This window comes from Podarcis raffonei, chromosome 5 (genome assembly GCF_027172205.1).
Source record: "Podarcis raffonei isolate rPodRaf1 chromosome 5, rPodRaf1.pri, whole genome shotgun sequence".
Lineage (NCBI taxonomy): Eukaryota > Metazoa > Chordata > Lepidosauria > Squamata > Lacertidae > Podarcis > Podarcis raffonei.
The window spans coordinates 2,251,054-2,266,781 of record NC_070606.1 but is presented as its reverse complement, the minus strand read 5'-3'; the positions used below and the strand labels follow the sequence as shown (position 1 = coordinate 2,266,781).

The 15,728-nt window shown below is 36.8% G+C and overlaps 1 protein-coding gene across 3 annotated transcripts in view; it reads left to right on the top strand.

Moving 5' to 3' along the window:
* ETV6 (ETS variant transcription factor 6) overlaps positions 1-15,728 on the top strand; it is a 149,596-nt gene that overhangs the window by 52,269 nt on the left and 81,599 nt on the right. For 2 of the 3 annotated variants that reach the window (XM_053387545.1, XM_053387547.1), the window contains exon 2: positions 13,856-13,988. In XM_053387545.1, coding sequence (XP_053243520.1) covers positions 13,856-13,988 — 133 coding nt within the window. The remainder of the gene's footprint in view (positions 1-13,855; positions 13,989-15,728) is intronic. The other variant, XM_053387546.1, reaches the window with a different exon arrangement.

Below are 15,728 nucleotides of genomic sequence, written 5' to 3'. Positions count from 1 at the left end.
TATATACACAAGGGCCACAGAGAGAAATTGATTTGGACCAATTTTTGGTGAAAAACGGATTACAAAAAATCTCTCAAGAAAATAAACTAATGTTAAGTGATAAAATAACTGAACAGGAGATAGAAGGTGCCATCCAAAATATGCAATTGGGTAAATCTCCAGGACCGGATGGACTGACTTCTAGATATTACAGATCTTTAAAGGAATGGTTAGTGCAACCTTTGAAAGAAGTCTGTAATGAAATAATGCAGGGGAAAATGGCACCAGAATCGTGGAAGGAAGCATATATTACACTTGTACCGAAAACAGAGACTGAAAAGACCCAGCTCAAGAACTACCGTCCCATATCATTACTTAATGTGGATTATAAAATATTTGCTGATATTTTAGCAAAAAGATTAAAAAAGGTGTTAGTGGAAGTGATACATAAAGACCAAGCTGGCTTTCTCCCGGGAAGACATCTTTCGGACAATGTGAGAAATATAATTAATATTATAGAGAAACTGCAAGAGAATATAAACACTAAGGCAGTTTTGATATTTGTAGATGCGGAGAAAGCCTTTGACAACATTTCTTGGACTTTTATGAAAAAAAATTTACAGGGTATGGGGGTGGGCCAGGGCTTTGAAAATGGTATAAGTGCAATATATTCAGAACAAAAGGCAAAATTAATTGTGAACAATGTGGTGACGGAAGAATTCAAAATAGAAAAAGGGACACGACAAGGTTGCCCAATTTCCCCGCTGCTTTTTATATCGGTTCTGGAGGTTTTGTTGAATATGATTAGAAGGGACCAGTTAGTTAAAGGTATACAGGTCGGAAATAGACAGTACAAACTGAGAGCATTTGCAGATGACCTAGTTTTGACCTTGCAGGAGCCAGAAACTAGTGGTAAAAGGGTTTTAGAACTGATACAAGAATTTGGTCAGGTTGCAGGGTTTAAACTGAACAAGTCAAAAACCAAGGTTTTAGAGAAAAATCTAACACAAACTGAGAGGGAGAGGTTCCAGAATATGACAGGTTTAACAGTGGTTAAGAAAGTTAAATACCTGGGGATTAATATGACAGCAAAAAATGGGAATTTATTTAAAGATAACTATGAAAAATGTTGGGGTGAAGTGAAAAAAGATTTAGACATATGGTCAAATTTGAAACTTTCTTTGTTGGGCCGTATCGCAGCTATAAAAATGAATGTATTGCCGAGAATGCTGTTTCTGTTTCAGGCATTGCAAATAGTGGACAAGATGGATTGTTTCAAGAAGTGGCAGAGAGACATTTCAAGATTTGTCTGGCAGGGCAAGAAGCCTAGAATAAAATTTAAAATATTAACGGATGCAAAGGAAAGAGGCGGATTTGCCCTGCCGGACCTTAAACTTTATTATGAATCAGCAGCTTTCTGCTGGTTGAAAGAATGGCTACTTCTTGAAAACACAGACATTTTGGATTTGGAAGGGTTCAATAATGTATTTGGATGGCATGCATATCTGTGGTATGATAAGGTCAAAGCGCATAAAGCATTTAAAAACCATATTGTTAGGAAAGCATTGTTTAATGTTTGGATAAGGTATAAAGACTTATTGGAAAATAAAACCCCAAGGTGGCTGTCACCGATGGAAGCGAAAGCTCAGAAAAAGCTCAATATGGAGGCTAAATGGCCGAAATATTGGGAAATTATGGAACAAGATGGAGATAGATTAAAATTGCAGAGTTTTGAGAAATTAAAGAATAAAGTGCGAGATTGGCTCCATTATTATCAGATAATGGAGGCATACAATCTGGACAAGAAAATTGGCTTCCAGGTGGAGAAATCAAAATTAGAAACAGAATTGCTAGATCCCAAAACTAAGACACTTTCAAGAATGTATAACTTGCTGTTAAAATGGAATACGCAGGATGAAACGGTTAAATCTGCAATGATTAAATGGGCACAAGATGTTGGACATGACATAATGTTTGCTGACTGGGAACAGTTGTGGACCACAGGTATGAAATTTACGGCATGTAGTGCCTTGAGAGAGAATATTATGAAAATGATTTATAGGTGGTACATGACCCCGGTCAAGCTTGCGAAAATTTATCATTTGCCCGATAACAAATGCTGGAAATGTAAAGAAAATGAAGGCACATTCTTTCACCTTTGGTGGACGTGCCCTAGGATTAAGGTCTTCTGGGAGACGATATATAATGAATTGAAAAAAATATTTAAATATACTTTCTTGAAGAAACCAGAGGCCTTTCTCCTGGGCATAGTTGACCAATCGGTGTTAAAGAAGGATAGAACTTTCTTTATGTATGCCACAACAGCAGCAAGAATACTTATTGCAAAACATTGGAAGACACAAGATTTACCCACTTTGGAAGAATGGCAGATGAAGGTGATGGACTATATGGAATTGGCGGAAATGACCGGCAGGATCCGAGACCAGAGGGAAGAGTTAGTGGAAGAAGATTGGAAGAAATTTAAAGAGTATCTACAGAAATATTGTAAAATTAATGAATTTTAGAATAATGTTGGATTAAAATTAAAGAGATTTCTAGCTGTAATGGGTTAAAAGAATATGAAAAAAAAAAGGGGGATTATAAAAGTAAAATATTAGGAATGTAACAATCTAAGAATAATGATTTGGGTAATAAAGAGGGAAACAAATTGCTGAGTTAACAAAGGGAATTGGAATACAAAAAAGAGAGGTATGAGGAGGTCCAAGAAACAAGTAAATGGAAATTAATGTGATGGAAAGATCTTATTTTTCCTTTTTTCTTTTTTGTTTGCTTTTATTTTTTGTAATGTAAAAATCTTAATAAAAATCTTATGAAAAAAAAAAAACAATCTCGAATCTTACTCCACCCCCCAGAATGTTCCTTCTGCAATGTATTTTTCACTGTCCTAAACCAGTTACAGGATCATGTATTACAAATGTTACTAGATTTTGGCTACTTTGCCCAGGAGTAGATGGCAGTCTCATTCATTCATTCATTGATACTGCATTTATATCCTATGTTTTCCTCCAGAGAGCTCAAGGTAGTGTGCATATTTCTGCTCTTCATCCTTTTCCTTTGCTGCAGTACAAAGGACAAATTGTTCATCTGACATCATAGTGACGGCTGGTGACTGACTGGCAGGTGGGCAGAGCTCTACCTACAGAGGGTGGGAGAACACAGGATCTGACCCACCAGCTGCATCCAGTTCCCCACTCCTGGTATAGAGCAACTCACAGAATGAGGGAAATGATCAAGGAGATCATGATAGGGAAATGATCAAGGCTACGTCTTTCCTTTGATGCGTTCTCTACTTTGTGCTAGTAGTTTAAATGGTATTATGTTGTTCCTGCATAACATTTTAGCCTTCGAAAAGGTGTGTGTGTGGAACCAGCAATGGGCTTAGTCTGCCCAAGTGAAGCTGGGCTCCCAGGAGAAATGGCATCTTGCTGCTGGAAGTGTTTGGATGTCTGGGGCTTCAAGGCCCACAGCAGCTAATTTTTGTTTTCCTTGTTCATACCTCTAACTTTCAAGATAAACACAAACAAACAATACCTAGCACATCTGTGATAGACTTTACTTATTTAATTGACCGTTGCATCTCATGGACTAGGGAGTGGCATAATAGTGTGCTGATCTTCCTAGCATATTTGTCTCTTGTTTCTATTCACCAAGATCCAATTTGGAAAAAAATGTGTCCCATCACTTCTGGAAGATGCATAGGCACAGATTTTAGACTGTTTCATATTTACATTTCCCATAGGATACAAGAAATAAATAATGTCAGAAATTAAACTACCTTGTATTTCCTTTCTGGCAGCATCAATTAAAGTTTTTGATTTTTTTTTAAAAAAGATTTTTTATTAGGAGTTTCAACATAACAATTTATCAAAAATACATCATCCTCATTCCTCCCCCATTCCCCCCTCCCCCAAAAGCAAAGAACCCACCCACCCCCAGACTTCCCTCAGTTCCTCTCTCTGGTTTTTCAACACATGTTATTCTCTGCATGTTATAAAATTGTAAATATCCTTACTTTTTCTATCTGTATATTGCCAATACAAGATTTGTGAATGTTTATTCAAAGCCTGCCAAGGAGTCCAATTCAGTTCGTTGTTTCTTTAAGTACTTTGTAAAGGGTTCCCATTCTTCTTTAAAGTCACAGTTGTCCTTATCTCTTAATTTGTGTGTCAATTTTGCCAGTTCCACGTAGTCCATCAATTTCTCTTGCCACAGTTCTTAAGTCGGGGTTTCTTCATTCTTCCATCCTTGTGCTATTAAGACTCTTGCTGCTGTTGTCGCATACAGGAAAATATTTTTCAATTTCCTTGGCAGGTCTTTTCCTACAATCCTTAACAAAAATGCTTCAGGTTTTTTTTCCAAATGTTAAATGGAACATTTTCTTCAACTCGTTATATATTATTTCCCTTTTTAAAAAATGTTTTTGCTACAATCCCACCACATATGATAAAAGGTCCCTTCTTTTTCCTTACATTTCCAACACATATTTGAACTGGTTTTATACATTCTTCCTATCTGCACTGGTGCTATATACCATCTGTCCATCATTTTCATATAATTTTCTTTCAGCAAAGAACAATCTGTAAATTTTAAATCAATTTTCCACAATCTTTCCCAGTCTTCAAACATTATGTTATGGCCCATATCTTGTGCCCATTTAATCATAACTGATTTTACCTCTTCGTCTTTTGTTTCCCATTCTAGCAGAATATTATATGCACCTTTCAGCAGCTTCACCTTCCCTTCTACGGCTTCTTTTTGGAATCTAGACGTTGTGTAACTAATCCCTTTCTTCTTATCGTCTTTGTATATTTCGTGTAATTGCTGATAGTGTAACCAACTCTGAAAATGGTCTTTTATTTCCTCATAATCTCTTCATTTCCATTTTCCTTCTTGATCTTTTAACAAATCGGTATATGTAAGCCACTTTCCTTTCTTTCCGAGTGGTTTCAGCAGTAAAGCTTCATGTGGTGAGATCCACCAAGGAGTCTTCTGTTCTAACAGATCTTTATATCTTTCCCATACTGTCATTAATGACTTCCTAATTATGCGATTATAGAAACTTTTATGTACCTTCCCTTTCCCATACCAAAAATATGCGTGCCAGCCAAATCTGTTGTCATGTCCTTCCAGTTCCAATGCTTGCTTTTCCAACTTCATCCAGTTCCTAATCCATGCCAGGCATGCAGCTTCATAATATAATTTAAGGTCTGGGAGGGCAAAACCGCCTCTATCTTTTATGTCTGTAAGTATCTTATGTTTTATCCTTGGCCTTTTGCCCCCTCCCCCCCAGATAAACTTGGATATTTCTCTCTGCCATTTTTTAAAAGATTCATCTTCCACAATTACTGGGACTGATTGAAAAAGGAATAGCATTTTTGCACATTCATTTTAACCGCTGCTATTTTTCCTAACAGTGAGAGATTCATTCTGCTCCATATTTCTAACTTTCTTTTTATCTCGAGCCAATTTTTTTTCATAATTGTCTTTATATAAATTTATATTTCTTAATGTTAGCCATATCCCTAAATATTTAACCTTTTTGTGGACTTTTATCTCAATGTTTTGCTTCAATTCCTTTTTTTCCCTTCCTTCAAATTTTTAACTAGTAATTTTGTTTTATTCCTATTTAACTTAAATCCTGCCACTTCCCCAAATTTCTGAATCTTTTCTATAACTTTAGGGTGTGAAGTTTTTGGATCTTCCACAGTTATCACTAAGTCATCAGCATATGTTTTTAATTTAAACTCACTTTTCCCAGTTTTTACGCCTGTAATCTCTTTATCTGCTCTTACATTTCTGGCAAGTACTTCCAGTTCCAGGATGAACAGCAGTGGTGATAATGGACATCCTTGTCTAGTTCCTTTTTGTATCTTACATTCATCTGTTATCACCTGATTTATGATTAGCTTTGCTTTTTACTCTGAGTAAATTGCTAATATTCCTTTTAAAAATTTAGGACCACATTTAATTTCTTCAAGTAGCTTTGTCATGAATTTCCAAGAGACGTTGTCAAATGTTTTTTCAGCATCAATAAACATCATTTCAGCTTTCTTTTCATTTTTAACCTCCAGGTATTCTATTATATTCAGAATATTCCTTATATTCTCTTTCATTTGTCTACCTGGAAGAAATCCTGCCTGATCTTGATGTATATATTCATTTAATATTTTTTTCAGTCTGTTAGCTAATATGTTTGCAAACAGTTTATAATCATTATTTAATAAAGAGATAGGCCTGTAGTTTTTAATTTGCAGCAAGTCTGCATCTTGTTTTGGAATTACTGTAATATAGGCTTCTTTCCATGTTTCTGGAATTTCACCTGAGTCAATATCTCATTCATGACATCATTCAAGGGGTCCACTAACTGCTCACTTAATTTTTTTATAATATTTTGCCGTAAGTCCATCTGGGCCCAGTGACTTGCCATTTTTTGACCCTTTTATTTCCTCTAACAGTTCTTGCACTGTTATTTGAGTATTTAAAATCTTCATTTGTTCTTCTTTTATATGTGGCATATTACTACTTCTAATATACTCTTCTATCCTGAAGATTTTTCCTTCCCTTGCCTATACAAATCTGAAAAATATTTTACAAATCCTACTCTTATTTCTTTCAACTTATCTGTGATCTTTCCATTTAAATTGATTTTATTTATGGAGTTCCTCTGTTCACTCTTTTTTAACTGCCAAGCTAACAGTTTTCCTGGTTTGTTTGCATGCTCAAAGTATTTTTGTTTCACTCTTTTTATTTTCCAGCTAATTTCCTCATTGACTATCTTTGAATATTGTGTTTGTAGAGTTTTAATTGCCTGTTTCACTGCCTCTTTGTTTGCTTTGTTTGACAGTTGTTTCTCCTTTTCTGTAATCTCATCTATGATCCCCTTTTTCTTTTTCTCTTTCAATTTCCTTTTATATGAATTTTGTTGTATAAAGAGTCCTCTCATTACCGCCTTACTTGCGTCCCAGACCGTCTGTAATTTTGTCTGTCCTTGACTGTTGATTTGAAAATAATCTGTCAAAGCCTTTTTTGTTTTTTCCATAAACTTTTGGTCTTCTAATAAATAATCATTTCATCTCCATCTAAATGAAATTTGGCTTTCTTTTTGTAATTCCATTATCAAGGAATTATGATCTGAAAAGGTTCTGGGATTAATTTCAATTTTTTTGACTCCTATTTCCAATTCTTTAGAGATCCACAAAGAGTCTGTTGTCATGTACATGGCTATAATAAGTGAACTCTTTATTAAACATATGTCTTATTCTCCATATATCTATCAGATTTAAATTTTGAGCCATATCAAAAAAGGTCTTTGGTAGTTTACCTTCTTTTGTCTCTTTTTTCCTGGCTGATCTGTCTTTATCTAAAGATGGAACTCCATTTAAATCTCCCATTAAGATAATCTTTTGATCTGCAAATTCAAGTAGTTCTGTTTCTAACTCTTTAAAGAAGATTGCCTTTTTGTCATTAGGTGCGTAAATACCAACCAATATGACTCTCTCTCCCTGAATTTTAACTTGTATTATTAACAGTCTGCCTTAGCATCAATTAAAGTTGATCCCCACCAATTAATCACTTAAAATGCAATCCTATGCATGTCTGCTCAAGTGACTGTCTATAATATTTGTGGCCTTAGCCAATTAGATGAATTTATAATTTTCAGTGCTATTGATTTTTGCTTTGCTTAAAACTGTGGAGGCACATTGTAATGATTTTTATTCTATTCTCAGGTGGCCTTGCTTTCCGTCAACTTCAGCTGGTGGCCCATCTGCCCGAGGATAGCATAATCTGTCATCTATGCTTCTGTAACCTCTAGGTTGGATTACTGCAACAAATAGTCTTTTATCTATCTTCACAATTTCCTCTCCCATCAAACCTAGCAAAAAATCCTTCCAGTTTTTTGGGAAAGGTATATCTAAACATCTTTTTTAGTTCATTATAGATCAATTCCCAAAATGTTTTTACTTTATCACATGTCTACCACATATGATAAAAGTCCCCGTCTGATTCTTTGCATTTCCAGCATTTTTATCTCTCATTCTATAGATTTTAGCTAACTTTACTGGTGTCAAATGCCATCTATACATCATCTTCTTATATATACATTTTCTTTTAATTCCGTACATGCTGTAAATTTCAAATCTTCATTCCACAGTTTTATCCAAGAATCAAACTCAGTATTATGCCCCAAGTCTAATGCCCATTTTATCATCACTTCTTTTACTTCCTCATCTTTTGTAAACCATTCTAACAGCAAATTATACATCTTAGATAATAATTTATTTCTGCTTTCCAACAAGTCAATTTGAAATCTTGATTTTTTTATTCTCAAAACCAACCTTCCTTTTATCCACGTTGAACATATCATTAACTTGATGATATCATTAACTTGATGATATTGCAACCATCCTGTAAGAAGATCTTCAATTTGATCAAATGGTTTAAGTTTTAAACCTTTCTCGGTTTCCATCTCTTCATATGTGGCCCACATTCCCTCCATATTTAATTTTTTGACCGTCAATACCTCAATGGGTGAAATCCACCTTGGTGTTTTCCTTTCCAGTAAGTTTTTATTTCTTTCCCACACTTCATAAATTGACCTTCTAATCACATGATTCAGTAAACCTTTATGCACTTTCACTTTGGCATACCAAAGATAAAAATGCCCCCCAAATCTGTTATCATAACCTTCCAGATCCAAAAGTCCTGTATTTTCCAACGTTATCCATTCCTTTAACCAACACAGACAGGACACCTCATAATAGAGTTTAAAGTCTGGCATGGCGAATCCACCTCTTTCTTTTTTATCTATTAACAATTTATGTTTTATCCTAGGTCTTTTCCCCTGCTAGGTGAATCTTGATAATACTTTTTGCCACTCTTTGAATTGTCCTGTCCCTTTGATCACTGGAATTGTTTGAAATAGAAATAACATCTTGGGTAGTACATTCATTTTTACCACTGATATTCTTCCAGAAAATGACAACTTTAATCTATTCCTTGTTTCTAAATCCTTCTTATTTGCCTTCCATGTAGATTCATAATTATCATTAAACAAATTGGTATTTTTTGATGTTAACCAAATTCCAAGATATTTCACTTTTTTTACCACCATGATTTCCAATCTACGTTGCAATTCATCTGTCTGTTTCTTAACCATATTCTTCACTAATGTTTTGGTTTTACTTTTATTGAGTTTAAATCCTGCTACTTGCCCAAATTCCTCAATTTTTACCAATGTTTCTTGTACGCTAGATTGTGGATCTTCTAATGTTAGACCAAATCATCCGCAAAGGCTTTAAATTTATACTTTTCCAAATCATCCGCAAAGGCTTTAAATTTATACTTTTTGAATCCAATCTTGATACCTCTGACTTCTGGCAATTTTCTCAAATTCTTATTTAATACCCCCAGGACCGTAATAAATAACAATGGGCACCCCTGTCTAGTACCTTTAGTTATAACAAAATTATCAGTCAAGGTATTGTTTACTATCAATTTCGCTTTTTGCTATGAATATATAGCTTCTATACCTCTCAAAAATATCTCCCCCACTCCCATCATTTTCAAATTTTCTTTCATAAAAAGCCGAGAAATATTATCAAAAGCTTTTCCAGCATTAATAAACATTAGTGCCGCTTGTTTGTCATTCCTGGTCTCCAAATATTCAATTATATGCAATATATTCCTAACATTATCTTTCAATTGTCGACGAGGAAGAAAACCTGCTTGATCTTTATAAATTAGCTCATTTAAAATACTTTTTAGTCTATTGGCTAAGATGTCTGCAAATAGCTTATAATCTTTGTTCAATAATGAAATGGGTCTGTAATTCTTTACATTCAAGCAATCAGTGTCTTTCTTAGGGATCAAAGTAATATATGCCTCTTTCCAGGTATTCAGAATTTTCCCTTCCTTCAGAATGTTATTCCCAAAATAACTTCCCATAGCACTGGTGTCAGTTGTCCACTAAGAGTCTTATAATATTTTGCCGTATTTTCAACTTTTTTAGGAGTAGTGTGATTTACTAGTCAAGTTGTGTCTGCTTTCCCACTCAGAGGTCTAAGTGGAATCTAAACATGCATAAGCCCCACTGAGTTCAATTTTAAGATCTTATATATATAAAATAGATGTTCATAAATGTACCAAGCAAACACATACAAATATGTAAACCACATGTCTGAAACCCTCAGAAAAGTCCTGAAACCATTTTCTCTCTCCCAAAATGACCTCAAATATTTCTCTGCAAGGTCAAAGGAAATGGGAAATCTCCCCATTGTCTCTTTCACAAATCCTGTCTTAAGGGCACATTTAAGATATGAATAGGATGAGCCTGTGACCTGGACTCAGGAACTGAGTATTTACCATTACAAAGGAATTGCCATACTGCCCAAATAATGCAATCAGTTCTCATTCTCAGGTAACTTGCCAGACAGGTTTTCTGCTGTAGACCGCCTCTTCTGTGATGTAGGTATGATGTATCTGAGGGGTGGTCTTGAGCTACGGGGGGGCAAAAGGGGGGCAATATTTGCTAAAGAAAGTAAAATCTCTCACTGCCTCCATTTCTTCCCCTTCTATTTGCCAGGAGGTGATGGGACCAGTGGCCACGATCTTTGTTTTTTTGATGTTGAGCTTCAGACCATATTTTGCGCTCTCCTCTTTCACCCTCGTTAAATGGTATAATAGATTTGCTGAATCATTACCTCTGTACATGTACAGAGGCTATGTCAGCTTTAGAGAGAGAGAGAGAGAGAAGAAAAAGGAGGTTTAAACCAAGAGGTGACAAAGCTATGCTCTGCACATGAAACTTTATTCAAATTTCTTAATGTAAAACTTGGAACCATTGAGGGCACTGCAGTGAGAAGTACCCCTTTGTGTGTGCCTTGCGTAAAATGTAGATTGCCCTAAACCTTTGCTCCAGTGGCTGCTTTAGAGAAATAAAAGGGTTAAGTACTGGACCATCAAGAGTTAAGAGGTTGCCAAGTTTCAAATCTCACATGCAAAATTCTCTCCACAGGTAAATATCAAGAGTACTCCCACACTGAGTTTGTCTCTAGAGTAGTTTTTTAAAATGGAATTTAATAATAATAATAATAATAATAATAATAATAATATTTTTTTATTTATATCCCGCCCTCCCCAGCCGAGGCCGGACTCAGGGCGGCTAACAACAATAAAATAATACAACATTCTAAAATCATTTCATTATAAAATTAATTCAAAGCAAATTGATGGCAACCATTGGGCTAGAGTTCTGTGAAGATTGCCAAAGGAGGGGGTCAGGCTGTGCCTTGGCCAAAGGCCAGACGGAACAGCTCTGTCTTGCAGGTCCTGCGGAAAGATGTCATAGAATCATAGAACCATAGAGTTGGAAGAGACCACAAGGGCCATCGAGTCCAACCCCCTGCCAAGCAGGAAACACCACCAGAGCACTCCTGACATATGGTTGTCAGGCCTTTACTTAAAGACCTCCAAAGAAGGAGACTCCACCACACTCCTTGGCAGCAAATTCCACTGTCAAACAGCTCTTACTGTCAGGAAGTTCTTCCTAATGTTTAGGTGGAATCTTCTTTCTTGTAGTTTGGATCCATTGCTCCGTGTCCGCTTCTCTGGAGCAGCAGAAAACAACCTTTCTCCCTCCTCTATGTGACATCCTTTTATATATTTGAACATGGCTATCATATCACCCCTTAACCTCCTCTTCTGCAGGGCCCTAGTCTCTTGTGACAGAGCGTTCCACCAGATCGGGGCCACAGCCGAAAAAGCCCTGGCTCTGGTTCAGGCCAGCCTAACCTCCCTGTGGCCTGGGACCTTTAAGATGTTTTTGTTTGAAGACCGTAGGTTCCTCTGTGGGACATACCAGGAGAAGCGGTCCTGTAGGTAATAGATTTTGTTTTGTGTGTATATGCCTATGCATTTTGGGAACAGCATTCCTGACAGAAATTTTCACAGGAAATAATTTCCCCTTTCAACAGGATACGTGAACCCCTAAGAAGAATCAACCCCATTAACAAAGTGCTTGTGCCTTCTTTTCTCCCACAGCACAAAAAAAGTGAGGGGATACAAAGAGTAATTTAAATATTCTATATCCAAAGTTCTCAGAAAAGTAATTGCACTTGTATTTCTTTTCGTCTTTCTTTCCTTACAGTCACTTTCCTTCTGTTCTGCTAAACTGGTTTGAATCCCTGCTATATTACTTGACATCCCTCTATTTCTTTGTGGCTTGAACACTTCTCTTAAATAACAAGCAATCTGTTTTCATTTATTTAATCAGTTTTCTTTTACATTATGTCTGAAATTAACCTAAGCAAACCAAGTATTTTTTGGAATCATGTTGTGTCAGTAAAGGGCTGACAAAAGGCGCAGGTTGAATTGTTACATTTTCTCTCTTTTTGACCTCAAGACTTTGTGCCCTGGGATTGAAGAGATATGTAAAAGCAGCAAGAATTGTCTCAAAATCACATGATTGCCTCAAGATATCCAACTGGTGTGGAATTATTTGTATGTTGTGTGTATTATGCGTTATTATGTAGGAATGCTGACATGTGTCTGATAGTGTGTTATTTCCACCAAGGGGGGGATTTTTGTGTGTAATTGTTTTTATGTTTAACGTATAATGTCTTATAGTGTCTTATTGCATACAGCCCAACGGAGGATTCTCATGCACTACATGCCTTCTAATAGATCAGGCTATGGCCCAGTCCAATATTTAGATTAGATCAATTTACGACCACATTTCTTTGTTCCACATGGCACTCTGCCTACTTTCCCTAACTCATTTTACCAAGAAGAAGCTTCAGGATCCATGAAACAGCAGATACATGAAGGTGTATATACTTTGATTTAGCAGGAATGATCCCTTATAGAGTTAAATTGACTAATTTGGACAAGTGCCCTTTTTAGAATGCGTTTTCACAGATTGGTTTGAAACATTGAGAACCATGGGTCTATATAAATTTTAATTGGACTCAGTTTGAATTGTACAAGTGTATCCAAGGTGCAAGTAGGTTTCTGCCTTTAAGCGCAAGTGAGCAACTACCTAGAGTGCAAGACCAGAGCCTATAATAATAAAATCCCATAGAAAGGCCAAGTGTTAAGTGTAAAGCATAGACCACTATTGAGAAAATGTTTCTCCCAAAATGCTAGAATGCCACAAGTAATTGAGTAACAAAATGCAACATGTGTTACTTTTATGTTATATCCTATGTCCAGCTATGTGCACTGATACACTTACAAATAGCCTTAAGAGGCCTGACATGCAAGTCTCTTCAGATTTACACGAAGGCATCCATTTACAACATTACCAGGTTATTATTTTGAGGGCCACCAATTTTTTAGAAAACGTCCGCAGCAAACCCGGAACTGCCAGAACAGGTTACTTCTGGGTTCGCCGCTTGTGCATGCGCAGAAGCGCTAAATCGTGCCGTGCGTGCGCAGACACACGCTTCAACGTGTGTCATTTTTGGGTTGCGGTGGGGCCTCTGGAACGAATCCCCACTGTGTATCTTTAGATGCCAGGCAGAAACATTCCTATGCGCTGAGGCCTTTGGCTAAATAAATCACCTGTGGCCTTTTAAACTGTGCATGTGTGGAGAGGGGTGTTATTATTGTTTGTTACTATGTTATGTTTTTATATTGTAAACTGCTCTGTGATCCTTGGATGAAGGATGGCATAGAAATAATACATACATACATACATACATACATACATACAACAATATTCATAGACTTAAAATTTTATTATCTGACTGCAGTTCCCTGCCATAGAGTTCCTTTCTTCAAAGATGTCTTATTTTAATTCATCATCTTTTGCCCCCAATTTCACATTATTCTATTTGTTCTTTCCTATCCATCACAGCAGGAAAGGATTTCATACACCCCTCCAGTGAGTCCTGTACCAACTTATACTTCCTCGTCATCACCATTACATGTCCCAGTGCCTCGAGCGATCAGGATGGAGGAAGATGCCATCAGGCTCCCAGCCCACCTGCGTGAGTGTTCCTCCAGTACTGGTATCATTGGGGTGGGAGGCGCCTTTCTTTTGTTGTTGTTGTATTTGTAGCTTTTATTTAGAACAATGGACTTTCCTCACAAATGCCATGGACACTTGTTCTTCCTTCCTCCTTCCACGGATTGGTTCTTTGACTGTCATGTGATACATATTTCACAATCGACAGAAAGATGCATGTTGGGCTTTGTGTTTCCCAAATACTTTACTGACAGGACACAGGCTGCTCTGAACTGGTCGCATGGTGTTTTCAGGTGCATTTTCTACTCCAGATAGTCCCACTTGCTAGCAATGAGCTCTGGAGATTATTCTGCATAGGCTGAGCACACCTAATATGAAGAACCTCAACTTTTCCAGCACTTGGTAAATCAGTGTCCAATGTTTACTCTATTTTGCTTTTTAGGAGATCACTTTAAAATGATTAGTGTGAGTTCCTACCATTGTGTGCATGTCTGGCACTTGACTCAAGTGCACATGCATTTAAATGATGTGTGTGAAGACTAAAGCACCATGTAGTGCACTGCTTTGCTCATGCTACAACCAGTAAGGTCTGTGTTTAACTGTTTGGTAGTATTTCAGATTATTTTATTTAACTATTTTATAGGCTTTTAGACCTCTTTTTAGGCAAAATTGCCTACCAAAGCTGTTTACAGTAATATACAAATACATATGCTTAAAATACAACAATAAAACCATTCAAAACACTTAAAATGCCCAGTTTTATCCAAAAGAAGTATATAGGCATCATTCCAGATAAAGAAGTAATTCACCTAAAGTCAACCAGTATTCTAGAGTAGCACCCGAAGGCCATAATGATAAAACCTGTAAGGCCCATTTAACATTAACAAGGGATGGGGCTTGCCTGATCCCATTCGGAAACGAGTTCCATAATTGAGCAGACACTTCCTGGAAAGAGCGCGTTCCATGTGTTCACCAAACTCATTGGTGCTACATCTGGCATTTCCATAGGTTCCCCCAGAACGGATCTTAAAGTATGGGATGGCAGGTTGATACAGGTGCATGTGACCCTTAAGGTAAACTCATCCCAAACAATTTAGAGCTTTAAAAGTCAGCCCCAACACTTTGAATTGGGCCCAGAACACACTGGCAACCAGTGTACCTGACACAATAATATGTGTAATGTGTTCTAATTGCCTGGCCCCAACCAATAGCTGGGTGGGCACATTTTGAACCAGTTGGTTTTTGAACTGTCTTCAGAAGCAGCACCAAGAATTCACTAATACAGTGGTACCTCGGTTCTCAAATGCCTTGGTACTCAAACAACTTGGAACCCAAACACTGCAAACCTGGAAGTAACTGTTCTGGTTTGGGAACTTTTTTCAGAAGCTGAACGTGCTCCGTTTTGAGTGCCACACTTCTGTTTTGAGTGTTATGCTGAGGTCTATCTGTTTTTGCTATTATATTGCGTTTTTGCTTCTGCGGCTTTTTTGTTTTGTTTATGTGACTCTGTGGAACCCAGTTGAGCTTGATTGATTGATTGTGTGACTGCAGTACATTGTTTATTGCTTTCATTTTATGGATCAATGGTCTCATTAGATAGTAAAATTCATGTTAAATTGCTATTTTAGGGGTTGTTTTTAAAAGTCTGGAACGGATCGGTCCATTTTGCATTACTTTCTATAGGAAAGCACGTCTTGGTTTTAGAACGCTTTGGTTTTGGAACGGACTTCCGGAACAGATTAAGTTTGAGAACCAAGGTACC